The 14,048-nt window shown below is 39.9% G+C and overlaps 1 protein-coding gene and 1 long non-coding RNA gene across 4 annotated transcripts in view; one reads left to right on the plus strand and one right to left on the minus strand.

Moving 5' to 3' along the window:
- The window catches only part of LRFN2 (leucine rich repeat and fibronectin type III domain containing 2), a 39,351-nt gene extending 34,762 nt beyond the window's left edge, over positions 1-4,589 (plus strand). Inside the window, exon 2 of the mRNA XM_085219412.1 lies at positions 1,539-4,589. Coding sequence (XP_085075538.1) covers positions 1,539-2,457 — 919 coding nt within the window. The 3' untranslated portion in view covers positions 2,458-4,589. The remainder of the gene's footprint in view (positions 1-1,538) is intronic.
- The window catches only part of LOC104909654 (uncharacterized), a 135,245-nt gene that overhangs the window by 26,833 nt on the left and 94,364 nt on the right, over positions 1-14,048 (minus strand). Inside the window, exon 5 of one of the 3 annotated variants that reach the window (XR_014882043.1) lies at positions 10,165-10,276. The exons of the other annotated variants lie outside the window; for them this stretch is intronic. This is a non-coding gene — a long non-coding RNA (uncharacterized LOC104909654). The remainder of the gene's footprint in view (positions 1-10,164; positions 10,277-14,048) is intronic. 3 annotated transcript variants of the gene reach the window in all.

Genomic DNA, 14,048 nt, shown 5'->3' on the forward strand with positions numbered 1-14,048 from the left:
AGGCCTGATAATACTGTGGTGAACTATAATAATAACTGGTAGAAGGGAGAAACAGAGTAACACACAAGAACAATAAGTGCTGTGGTCTATGGATTTTAGTTATGAAGATGGTACAAAACTGTTCCTTGAACAATTCGGCAGTGTGCAGGCGTGGCCCCCATGCTGTTGTGGCAGCTGTGTGTTGTTGTCAGAGCCACACGGAGAGGAGGACAATTAGAAATGACTCGAGACCAGCCACTGTGGCTATTAGTAGCCATTTTAGCTATAGTTCCCAGCATTTTCCAAGAGGGCTGCTTTATGTCTTCTCACCTCATAATGAATAGTTCATCCATGTTTGAGCAGAACATTTCTATTATAACGATAAATGTGACAGGGATCTGAAATATAATATTGAGTAAATCTGCCAGGTTTATCCTCCAAGTTTTTCTCATCGATATTACTTTTACCTACAGAATTTTTTGTTTGTTTCATTGTTTGCTTTTTAAATGGAAATAGAACCTTGCCTGTGGCCAGGCTGATGTGATGTCTAAGTGCAGGAATGCACAGATGCAGAGATGATCAGATATTCACCTTTGTAGTGCCCTGATGCTGCTTCTCCATGCAGGTCTGTTCCCTCCTACTGCACTGAGAGTCCCTGGAGTGTTGTAATGTGTGCTGTCTGTGATGGTTGTTTGAGGCTAGGAAATCCTGGCACTGCCAGGAGTATGCCTTTTTCCTACGGCCATGCCTTACCATCCCAGTTACACTCATGCCAGCTTGCTCTGTATTGCACATTGTTGCCTGTGCTAAAGATCTGCATCTCTAAGTCAAAATGGACTGTTTCTGATTTCAGCTATTTTCTCTCCCTCGAGCCTGTAATTATGTGGCAGTAAGGAGAAAAAAAAGGCAAGGGGTACCTCTGGTTTTATTCTCAGCCACTGAGAAAAAAAAGGCAAGGGGTACCCTCTGGTTTTATTCTCAGCCACTGAGAATGCCAATATTTCTTTTTCTCTGAAGTAGGAGAGGCTGCCTGCCCTGCATTCTCAAGGAACACTAAAACTAAATGTAGTCTCTTGTCTTCACAAGGTAAGCAACCTACCACAGTTATACAGTACATGTTCAGGCACCCATGAAGTGCTGTCACTACTGCCAGGATCAGACTTAGGAAATGCAGTGGTCATTTGCACACTCAGAAAGAACTGCTCTTTGTAGGCATGTATTTTTATTCTGAATTATTTGTTCAGGTTTGAATATATTTAAGATTAGATCAGATACAAGTAAGGAGAGAAAAGGAGCAGACTGGTTTGGTTTGATTTGGTTTTCCTTATTCCCTTTATTGTACATTTGAGAGTTGGCCCTCAAAACTTCTGTATTCCCGAATACAGAATATTGGACCCACAGGAACCAGGAAGTTTGAATGCTTGTTTGAACTTTATGGCTCTGAGTCCTTCCTGCCAGCTCACACACTGTTCCCATGACTGTTCTCTTGTTTCCTCATTTTCCTCAGTAACATATTTTTTCTTTTATCTTCTTTTTTTTTTTTTTTTTTCTTCTTCAAGGATGATTCCTGCTACAAACAAAGCCTTTGTCGTGAACAACCTTGTTTCTGGAACAGGCTATGACCTCTGTGTTCTGGCAATGTGGGATGACACCGCCACTACTCTTACTGCCACCAATATTGTGGGGTGCGCCCAATTCTTCACCAAAGAAGACTACCCTCAGTGCCAGTCGATGCACAGCCATTTCCTGGGAGGGACCATGATTCTGATCATTGGGGGCATCATTGTGGCAACTCTGTTGGTGTTCATTGTAATACTGATGGTCCGCTACAAGGTCTGCAACAACTCCCAAGGGAAGATGTCCAGCGTCAGCAATGTCTACTCACAGACAAATGGAGCACAACCGGTTCAGAATGGAGTCCTGCCCCAAGTTAACCCCAAAGTGGTGGTGAGAAACGAACTTATGGAGTTTAACTCTGGGTCTGTGAGAAGCAGCATCTCCTCTTCTTCCAGCTCTATGAATAGCCGTGACTGTGATAATTATAGCCTCCAAAGTGAACAGGGCACATTGTCCAGTAAGTGGAGGCCCCCCTCCAGGTCAAAACACAACATTGACCGTCTAATGGGAGCTTTTGCCTCCCTGGAACTGAAATGTCAGAAAAAGGAGGAGATGACAGACTCCAGAACTTCCACGGCGGCCCGCCATTCAGACAAAGAACCACTGCTGGGCCAGCCGGAGTCCAAATTTCGCAGCCTCCTCATGTTGCCTCTGGAGGGCAAAACTAAACGTAGCCATTCTTTTGACATGGGGGACTTTGCTACATCTCAATGTTGTACCTACCCAAAAAAGATTACGAACATTTGGACAAAGAGGAGCCTCTCGGTGAATGGCATGCTTTTACAGTACGATGACAATGACCTAACAGGGGCAAAAGGGACTTATGGGAGTTCAGAGTGGGTAATGGAAAGCACAGTGTAAATATCAAAGTCTCCCCCCATCTTCTCCACTCATGTGTTATATATCGTGGTTTGCTGCAGTAGCATGCTGCTGCTGCATTTGGAAAGAGAGGGGAGGAAATGTTTTCAGTTGTACTGGCAAAAAGGATAGGTAAATAAATAAGTAATTGGGATGCTAAAAGAGAAAGAAGGTCTTGCAATGTGAATAGACACATATGGCACCATTCCTGTTGGTCCCCAGCTGAAACATGTGTGAATGTTTCAAGAAATTTACTGTTGTATTTATCATTGCTTTCCAAAAGTTTTTCAAATTCTTGGTGAACTGTCAAACAAGATTAAACAAAGAGGATGAAAAGGGGTTTAAGAGCATAAATTTAACTTTAAAGGTTTTCTTTTTTTTTTTATAAGGGCAACTCTTACTTTTATCCACAGAAATGCACTTCCGTGGATGTAAGACTGGTGCTAGGATGCATCTGGTTATTATTGCGAATGACTTTCTCAGATGCACAGGCAGGGCATCCGCAGGGACAGATTAAAGCAAATTGTTTATCTTGTAGCGTTAACTGTGACATCTGGGAAAATAATAATATCTGTCGAGTGGGCTTTTGGTTTGAGATTTGCTGATTTTTTGTTTTGTTTTGCCTTGTGAGTGCTTCTGGGCTGTTTTGTTTTGTTGGTTTCTGGTTTTTTCTTTCCCAGAAAGTCTGTTTCCATGTATTTTTTGTTTTGTTTTCAGTCTCCCACTAAATCCCCTGGATGAAAAGGAGGATCTGTAAAAAGGACGAATTTCTGAAGTCCTGTATAACCCACCTCTGATACAACCACTTCATGTCCTAGAAAAATTAAAATCCAGGGCCTGATAAGTTTTTAAAAAATCCTCCTCTTTCTTCCATCTTCTTCATAGTCTCTGCTTGTCAGGGCTTAAGGCAGATTGCAGCAACTATTGGTATCTCTGGGGGTTTTGCTAACAAAGATGCAAAAAGTAGTTATCAAGATTTCATAGTAAAGGAAAAAGAAAGGGAAAACCAAAGTGTCTCCCACGAACAGTCTACATTACGAATGCCAGTTGCTTCTGGCAGAGGTCACACTGTCACTCTCTACTCAACTGACAAAGAAAACACAGTTTTCCACCCTATTGTGACAAAAGCTCTTTCTACAGTCTCCATGACACAGCTTGACTGTACCACTAGCATCACATGAAATGTAAGTTTTTATGTGTTTCAGGGGATTGGATATGTTCCCAATTAGCCACATAAAAAGAGTTAAATTTGGGTGTCAGGACAAGGAGTCTCCCCCATGTCCCCTGCACACAAACAGCCTTTTCCAAGTACCCAAGCGCCCCTGCCCCTCACCCTAAGCTATTTGCTGACTAAGAATATAAGTTCTTCAGGGCTTGTAAATTGATTCTCAGATTCCTTGTTGGGGAGCATTTCTGTGGTTTTGGAAATCCACGTGGCCCATTGTCCTCAGTGACTTGACTGTGATTTCCAGCATTCTGGTGGCTACTGTAACTGTCCTTGTTTATTAATTTGTTGGCTGCCAATGATCAGCTGCTGGGAGCCATTCTGAAATTGCACATAGTTCCTATGATTTTGTAAAAGATGTGGGGAAAGGGTCAGGGCACAGAGCAAATAACACATGAAAAAAACTCTATGTATATTTTTTTTAAAGGTGCAGAGATATATTGTGACATGGCTGTGTACTTGATCTTGTATTTGTCATGTTTCCTACTTGGAGTTTTAGAAATGACATCCCTGTGATCAGAATATTTTTTCCTTTCTTCTTTTTCTTTTTTTTTTGCTACAAAATGTACAGTAAAAACATTCTTGGGGAAAAGTACCTGCTTTTCATTTATTTGCTGTTCTGCGGTCTTCTCTGAAACTAAATAAGGAGCGGTGATCATTTAAAAAAAGGTCTTAAAAATATTTGCTTTCTCTCTCCTCCAAACCATCTTTGACTTCAGGGTTTTACATATATAAAGTAGGAATCCCATAATACAGACTCTTTTGGAGTACAATCTCCTTTTTAGAGAAAAGATCTTTTAAAAAGGGCATCTCACCTTTATTTTTCTGTGGTCACATTTGTACAGATTTATATATTACTAATGCATTTGAACAGTGATCTCTGCCCTGATCCAAAACATGAAGAAGAGGAAGCCTTTTTGATGGCTTTGCAAGCCTTTTCTCATAGCCAACTTTAATATATTCAAAAGAGATTCAGTAAAACTTGGTTTGCAACATCTTTCAAAGTCTGATTTTCTTGTGCTTTCCAAGAGGAATGGCACCTCTATTGCCAGAATCTACATCATCCAACTGTCCAGATGGCAGCTTCCTATTAACGACATTTACATTTATGTTGCACTGAAGACTCTTAAAGAAGTTCACGTATTGATTTTCTTTTCCTTATTAGGCTGTGGTGCGGTTCAACTACAGTTTATCATGATGCTGCTTCCCTTTGGGCATGATGTTTGGGTTGTTTTTAATTTAGCTGTTGAGTTCATCATCAAGATTAGTAGCATATGCAGTCATGAATTTTCAAAAGCAGTATCTTACACTCTTTATTAAAAAGCAAAGCCTCTATTTCACTTTCTCACATAGGATTATAGTATGTTAACAGATGCTGCTTTAAAATAATGGATAGCTGCCAAAGAACCCAGGTAATAAAGTGCACAATCTAACAACTGTATTTATTACTGTTAATCATGATTTCAATTAATTTAGTTTTAATGAATGAGGCTTGATCCACATCAGCATATTTGTACATTGCGAGCAAAATGTAATGAATGCCCAACAACTGTTGCCTTTGGTACTCAAAGCATTTGGGATGAAGAAGACCAAGGAACTTGTACATGAGGCAGGGAGCCACACAACAAATCAGCAAGCGAACAGCCCTGAGAGAAGGTTGGAACCAGCCTGGCGTGATGGTGCCAGTGCCGAAGCACCTGATGGAGCAACAGCATCCATGTGCAACCAGCCATGGCCATGCTCTCACAGCCATCAAGTCCTCTGAAATTATCCTGCAGCTTCCCCTGTACAACTCTGAGTGTTTCAGCATTGCCAAAAACAATCCTTTTTGATGACATCCTGTAACAATGCCCTAATTGCTAGTGCAGGAGTGTGACCCCCAAAGTTCCTCCCCCTCACATTCTTATCAAGCTCTGTCTGCCTGTATATTTGCCTCTGTTTCCACAGGTGCATCTCATTCAGCATCTCTGGATTTGATTATTTCTCTATATTGCTGTTGCATGGTAGAGATATTTCTTGCTCCATTTCTGAGGGCAACTACACATCAGTGGCTAGTAAAATTATATATATACACATACTCGTTTTCTGAGTGCAATACATGTTTTCCATACCTAGTTGAGAAGCTGAGCTTCTTGCATCATAGTGAAAATATCATCCTACTAAAAAAGATGACAAAATGGAAATTTCTGAAACATGATGAGATGGGGTGCACATGACATGGCATTTGTTAGGAACCAAATAGTCAATTTGAGCATGAAATCTATGTCTGTGTATGTGTCTGTCTGTGTACATACGAAGTTGTAGCAAAGCAGACCATATTATTTGCGTCCTCCTTACAAATTTCATTCCTTGTTTCAAATGTCTTTTCTGACTGCCACCTCTACAGGACAGCAACTGATACGCTTTTCCCTTCCCCTTTGGGAAGTTTCCAGTCTCCACCCAATTCCTGGCTACAATTTTGATTAATTCATTCAAAAATCAATGCATGACAGCAAAGCAATGAAAAGTATCTTGGCTTTACACAGTATAAGATTGAAAGGTTGTACCATTCCCTTAGCTAAAGCTGTTCATATCCCACACTATAAGATTGATTTGCTCTGGAAACAGAAGAAAATAGCGTTCCAAGAGACAGCTTGTTTCATTTGCACACTACACCCAGCAAAGGGTTGCAAAGACATATGACTAAAAAGAGCCATTGGAGGTGCCTGAGTAAGTGCAGTAAATGCAGCAATGACTTAAACACTTTTGAACCTGGAAGCCAATGAATAATTCTATCTGATAAAGAAGAAAACGTTTTAGCCTTTGAATAGCTCAAATGTCACATCTGTTTTCCAGCGTTCTGTAACCATTAACCCATGGGTAACACATAGCATACCATATGGTTCATGCAGCACACATCTTCTTGCAGTTTATTTCTCTGGAACCTTTCTCAATGATTCTCTCTGCACTGTTTTCAGTGTTTACAGTTAACTACCTTGTGGAGTTGTAATAATAATGTGGATGCAAAATTAACAAGTAACATTATTAACATCTTTTATGGTTCACTTTTAACAAAAATTGCCCTAAACACAGTCAGGGCATCCCGCCAAAAAGCATTAAATCTGATGTTAGGCTCCAGGCCAGATGAAAAATAAATCTAAGAGTACCTTGACACTCTTGCTTTCAGTATAGGAATTTTGTGTTCTGCAGTATGTTTACCTACTCCTAATTAATTATTTGGTAATCCCCAAAGGTACAGCATTCCCTAGCATCAGCTGTCAAAAGGCCCTACTATATGAAACAGTGCCAGATGCTTATTTCCAGTATTACACTGCTAACAGATGGCAAATGCCACAGATATAAATATATAGAGAGATATAGATATAACAGCATGTTTTTGCATTTGTATTCTTGCATACATGTTTATGTAAACACATGCACACATGTCTATGTTTTGCTCTTTAACTTTATGGTTAGTTACACACAGATTTTTCTGTTTAGTAATGATGGAATTTCTTTTTTTTTCTTTTAATGAAATACTAATGAGATGAAGAAGAGACCAAAAGCCTCCTATTTTAAGAAAATTAATTGATAATTTGCATCTCATCCCAGCTGGTGGAGTTCAGTGCTTCAAAAGAATTTAACTGAAGGTGAGGGGTTTCATATGACTGCTGCAGAGTCTCAACTCCTATGTTAGGGCACTTATTCACCCAGTTCTTCCAACACATGCTATAAAAAGTGAGAATTTTTGTTTTGCAGGGAGACAAGCAAACCATAGGCAGCAACTGTTTTGCACTGTCTCTGGTTATGCTGACAAACTGATTCTTGTGTTGCCTGGCTTGGATTTTGGGAGGATCAGTCAGCTGCATCAGATGTTAAACTCAGTCATAAGAGGAGCCTGAACACAGAAACAGTGATATTCCACACCCTCTGCTAGGAGAAAGTGCATTCTCGCTTTACAATCCATGAACTTCAGTCTGGAAACAGGAGAGGAGTGCTCCATTAATTATTTGTCAGATTGTAGGGTTGGTCATCACAGTTTGATTGTTCTTGATACTGTGCAGATCAGTAACAAAGGAGTCAGCCCCCGGCCGTGCCAGTACAGAAGCTGGCATCAGACAATCTGCAGGGGAGGACAAGACCTGCAGCAGATGAGGATTTGTGCGAAAGTACATTTAACCCTAGGAGTAGAAACTTCCTGCTGAATCACGGCCTGAACCTCTGATTGATCACCTGAGACAGGGGAGCACAGGTGAAGGCAATTCACCAATGCTGCCGGAAGGGGTGGAGCCTGGCTCTACCTCTCCTAGACCCATTTAAGAGCTGACTGCCAGTAGGAAAGGATCTCTTCTGGAGATCCCTCCTCTGGAGTTTTGCAGTGAGCCCAGGATGTGGGTAAGCATTCTATCTATTCTCTTTTTGTTATTGTAACTTGCTTTGCCAAACTCTCTTGTTTATTTCATAATTATAACATCTTTATATTCATTGATTATACGAAGGGGGAAAAAAAAAAAAAAAAAAAAAGCAACAAAAAATGACCATCTCTGATAATGCCACCAAAGATGTAGGGCTCATTTAGTCTTTCCAAACAAGTGCATTTAAGCACTCCTCATCTTTATAGCTTGAAACCCATTGTCTCACAAACCCCAAGAGTGCATCTAATTTTTATTACCTAGAGTTTTATCATATTCTTGGCTTTTCTAATCTTTCTTTTTCTACTGCTATATCCTTTTTTTTTCACCTTCTCCATGATTCCTGGTAGTTGTCCAGGGAACTGTAGAGAACATAGAAGAGGTAAGCCCTTAGCTCTAGCGCTATTGTAGTACTGAGCCACCATGGGCAGGGAAAACCCATAGCTCATAGCTGTAGCCAGTTCAGTTGCTCTGTTACAAGGGTGATACGTGTGTACTAAGAACACATGCAGGAGCTGTGAGGAGATGAAGAATGTGTAATTTCTATAAAGTTTTACGGACAAATTTAATGAGGTCTTTATGGTGCATGTTCTTCTGCAGGCTTTTGGCTAGAGCAGGTTTCGGTAACGTTCTCAAAGAATAGCACAAGGCACATCTAAGAGCGTGTCCCACCACTTGCAAATTATCCAGGCTGAACTTCAAAGCACAAACACCACAAAAACATTTCATAAAGTATCTCATGCTCTCTCTCTTTCTGGTTTTCTTTCTTTCTTTCTTTTTTTTTTTTTTTTTTTAAATAAGGAAAAGGAACTTTTTCCCTTATTTTTCTCTTGCAAACTGCAAAATCATTTGGCTGAAATTTTCCAAATAAAAGTTTGGCTACAGAAAGACAGAGATCCAAGGGAGTGTGCCAGGCAGTTCAAACAATGTTATATTCCCATATTTGCCCATAATATTTGTTAAGCAATGATTAATTGAATGGATGATGCATCTCAAGTTTCTTTCAATGAAACTATTTTTAAAGTGTTAATACTCCTATCCACTTCTCAGCAATTAACAATTCAGAAATATTTTAATAACAAGCTGTTAATCACAAGATACTTGTCTGCACAGATTAAAAAATAGACTGTTGTTTCAAGGATGTTGGCTGTCTTTGCCAATGTTATTCATACATTGGTATGAAATGTAGGCAAGACTGCATGCTGTGAAACATCTACTTTTTACCTTATGATAATGAGGATGAAACAGAAATCCAGAGAGAGGATGTGTTAATCTTCCTTCCTTTGAACATGATTCAGAGATGCGAAACTTCAAATAACTAGGCCCACAGATCTGATCTACTGTAGACAGAAAAATGGCACTCAGTGGACTGACATGATCCAGATGTTATTGCAGCAGACAGATGCATGCTGGTCACTGTTGGAATAGGTGTCGCACACAAAGGCTGGCCCAGATGAAGTTGGGATCCCCAGAAAGGGACCGCTGCACAGATCACAGCATGAACAGAAGGCATGGTCATGTACGAACACATTATATCTCAATAGTGTAATAGATTTCTCTATTTCAGTATCCTGTGATAGAATTTGGCACTGGTCATTTCAGGAAAACTCCCTAAATCTTTGCCTCAGAGCCTGAGAGACTAAGCCTTTATCCTAATCTCCATAAGGAAGCAAAGAATTTCTTCTGAAATTCATACCCTGACAATCAAAACTGGAACAAAAGCGATTTTTGAATTGCTCTTCTTGTTTCAGAGCTTCTGCCTCTGAGCCTGTCAAACCTGACTTTAAGAAAAATCAACTGGGAGGGAGTTGTAGGGAACTTTGGAAATGCACAGATGTGTATTTGTGCAGATGATGGCAAAAGTCCTCATCTGTAAGAAGGCCAGAGTGCACCTCCTGTGTGTCTTTATTTCACTAAATAGAGACCAAAGTATACAGCAACAACAGAATCAGTAGCAACTATATCAAACCAGAAACTCTGCCATAAAACAGAAACAAATTAAAAACAAAGAAACAAAAGAAACCAAACCAACAGAAACCACCATCACCTCAAGAAGTACCTTTCTCAGTTGATTTTGAGAAACAAAAGACCAACCTTTCTCTTTTCCGTTCAAATACCACTCTGGATATAATGCAAAATTTGTATAGAAAAACAATCTCATCTTCCAGGATACTTCATTGCACTGTGCCAGGCTGCATAGTGATATCTGGAGGAGACACACAGAAAATACTCACTATAGTACTGATTCTGTCCAGATAAGCTGCTGTCCCTGTCAGGAAGAAGACTGTCTTCCTGTCAGTAGAGGATATAAGATGACAGATTCCTGTCAAAGAAAGCTCAATGGGATAGTGGATCTTTACAGCTGGGTTGCAAGGCCAGTGCAAAGCTCAGTAGGTGCATGAAAATGCAGTCTGTCTGGGAGCCGTTAGTACAAATGCTTTCAACAGCTGCCAGAGAGTCTCAGCTTGTTATTTGGTTGGGTTGCTACACAAACAGATCCAAAATGACTACACAGATTCAAATGATTGAAATGTAACTGTCTATGATATGCTGAGTGTTGGCTAATGGTTAGCATTGGTTAGAAGTCATGAATACAGATGAGAGCAAGGCAGCTTTGGCTGCAGCTCCTGGGCTACAGCTATCTGCAACCTGCTGGGCACTCAGATCAGTGTGCTGCTGGCAGCCAAGGCTGGCTGGAGTCTGCGGGTCAGAGCCACCTCAGCTGGCTTCCTCCAAGAAAGACCACCAAGCATAAGGTTGAATGGGATTGAGGAACTTATCCTTCTTTGGTAAGAGTAATTTACAGAAGCGGAAGGACCTTGCTTCTGCTATCCACATTTGGCCTTCTGGGAATCAGAACCTCCTCCTCAGCATGTTTCTTATCTCCTCCATTCCCTGTCTTCACTAATTTATCACTTGATTTCAGGAGAGAGGATATTTTTTTATCTGCTGTACACCTAAGCCCAACTGACAGTAGAACAGGCTTCTCAGAAAGGTTGTGCAATCTCCTTCTCTGAAGACAGTCACAACCTGCTGCAGGGAAGCTAACTTAGCAGGGGGTTAAACTTGATTTACCTCTAGAGGTCCCTACAGTTGTGATTCTGCGACAAGATGAAGTAATAGCGCATCACTGAGAACAAACATGCTGAATCCAGCTGATACACTTTCTGGTCACGTTCCTTTCTCAGTTACCCTGCTATATCTGTTTTTGTCTTCAGAGACCAATGATTGAATTATTCAGTGTAAAAAAAAAAAAAAAAAAAAAAAAAAAGCTGAATGGAGCTCCTTCATCATTCACAAACTGAAGACCCAAATTTTCTGAGAAGCATTTGTCACTGCTCAGTGCTCTTCCAAGAGATGGGATCAACATATTGCAATATGTAGTGCCTTGCTAGCTCTTCACTCTTGATTAGCTCAGCAATGGCTCTTTCTGGACAATTTTAGAAAGAAAAAAAAAAAAAGCACCAAAACTTAAAAAGTGAAAACACTGACCTATTGTTTTGTCATTGTTTCATATAGAAGACAACCTGTAGCCTTTTTGTTTCTCCCTTGGGAATATCAAATTGGTGACCTAGATTTCAAACAGCTGAAAGGTATTACTATGTCAGGTAAGTTACATTTACTGTTAATGCCACTACGATTAAACTGTGTACGGCATTAATATGGATTACACCTAGTGATGAGCTTCACACTTAATCTCTAGGACAGGTGACCTGGATCTCATTTTAGTCAGGAGAGGTTCTCATACCCTTCTGACTATTTTTGAGACTAGTTCTAATAAGCTAATTATTATATATCCAGTTCATATATGTATACATAACTTCATTTCTGTAAATAGAAAGCAGTGTGAAGTGTTCCCCTTATCCATATTACTTGTGATGATTACAAGCAACTGTACTTCTTGTTTGGCATGAAATCCTGTTTGGCCAAATCCTCTCCAGAATGCACCAAGAAAAACCTACAATTTGCAGTGGGATAGTTTTTGAAGTGCTTTCAGAGGAGGGCCACAAAAATGATCCAAATGAGGGAGTATCTCCCCTACAGGGCCAAGCTGAGAGAAGTGAGACTGTTCTGCCTGGTGAGGAGAAGACTCCAGGGAGACCTGAGAGCAGCCTTTCAATATCTAAAGGGGAGCTATAAGAAAGAATGGGACAGACTGTTTAGCTGGGTATGCTGTGATAGGAGAAGAGGAAGTGGTTTCAAACTAAAGGAGAAGAGATTTATATTGGATATTAAAAAAAAAAAAAAAAAAAGTTTATGAGAAGAAGTCAAGAACTGGAACAGATTACCCAGAGAGATGGTGGATGCCCCATCCCTGGAGACGTTCAAAGCCAGGTTGGACTGGGCTCTGAGCAACGTGATCTAGCTGTAAGTTTCCCTCTCACTGCAGAGAAGTTAGACCAGATGACTTTCAAAGCTCCTTTCCAACTAAGCAATTCTATGGTTCTATGTATTAAAGCTAAATATGAAATAACCCTTCACAGAAATAGTCATATGTGCTTTCTGCACAAAATTTCAGCCCTAAATGTGCTGAATAGAGATAGAGCTGCACTTTTTTCTGACCTCAGCCAGCCTCATAACCTCCCAAGTAATATAATCAATGCTAGAGACCTATATAGATTGCAGCAGCTTTACAGGTTGCAACAGTGCTTCCTTAGGTCCACATTTTTGTCTCCTTTTCTGTCATCCTCAGCACACTCAACAGGATTTGTTGAGTAGACCACCCCAGAACAGTTGGGGCATGGTCTTTTCCTGTGCTGGTAAAAGTTTATTTTTAACTATTTTTATCCCTGATACTTTTTACTTGTTGAAAAGTAGATGATGAGGAAATCAGGATCTCTTTACCACCTGCAATGGTGAAAACCCAGCCAGACTCATAAAACCAGCATGGCTTGCCTATCCTATGTTATCTTCAATTAATGTATATTCATGTCACTTATTTTTCATTCATATGATTGTGTGGGGAATTGTCCTTTTACCACCGCTTGTATTAGCATAAAGAACTCCCACATGAGTACAAGTGTCCTCCATTCATTATTTGTCGTTCATCATGTCTTCTTCACTACTTGGCCATAGAGAAAGTTATTCCCATCCAGCAAGGGAGTAGCAGTAATAACATTTGTGATAACAAATGGCTACATGGGGAATGTAATAGCTGAAATTAGCAATATAAGCATAAATCCAAGCATAACATCTTTTCCTCCAAAATGATGTGCAAATTAGACAAATATTTGCTAAAATTAGGGTAGTTCAGAAGTAATTCATGAATGAAAACAAAAGAACAGAACAAATCAAGTTCATTGAATGATTTACTTGGAAAATGTAATTCTAAGAGCTTTAATGGTCAGTTAAAATGAAAATAATTATGTTTCCTGAGCTGCACAACATCTGTTGCATGCATAGGGAAAGAAAAATCAACTGTGAGGGTAGCATATATTGCAAATATGCAGTTTGTAGCCTAACAGCGTATACTTTCCAAAAGGGCTATGAATTACTGGAACTGAGATTAATAATAATTAATGCAATTTGAATCTTAATTGGAAAGGCACTTCCTTAATGTCCCTTATAGAAGAGGAAAGGACTATATTTAAAAGACTTTTGAATTTTTTTTTTTTTTTTAAAAAGAAAAGAAGAAGAGAGTAAGAAAATGGATTTACAATCCAGGTGTAGTGCTGAGTTTGCTCCTAGACTTCAGATTATAGGAGATTATCACAGATCAACCCTTTTCACAGAAAAGAACCTTTTAAATCCATCTCAGCATTGTCCTTATTAGGAACGAAGGAGAGAGGCTCCTTCCACAGGGACAAGAGAAGCTCTTAATTCATGGCTTGTCAGAGGAAAGGCATTTGCTTCAGCACTGAAACAGGTTAGTTATGGCTCTAATTTACACAGCAGTGTGTCATCCTGGTGCAAGGGACAACACCTTTAAGTAATAATGAACAAGTGTGCGTTGAGAGAATAATAATCACAGATTGAAA

The sequence above is a fragment of the Meleagris gallopavo genome, chromosome 2, assembly GCF_905368555.1.
Source record: "Meleagris gallopavo chromosome 2, MGAL_WU_HG_1.1, whole genome shotgun sequence".
Classification (NCBI taxonomy): Eukaryota; Metazoa; Chordata; class Aves; order Galliformes; family Phasianidae; genus Meleagris; species Meleagris gallopavo.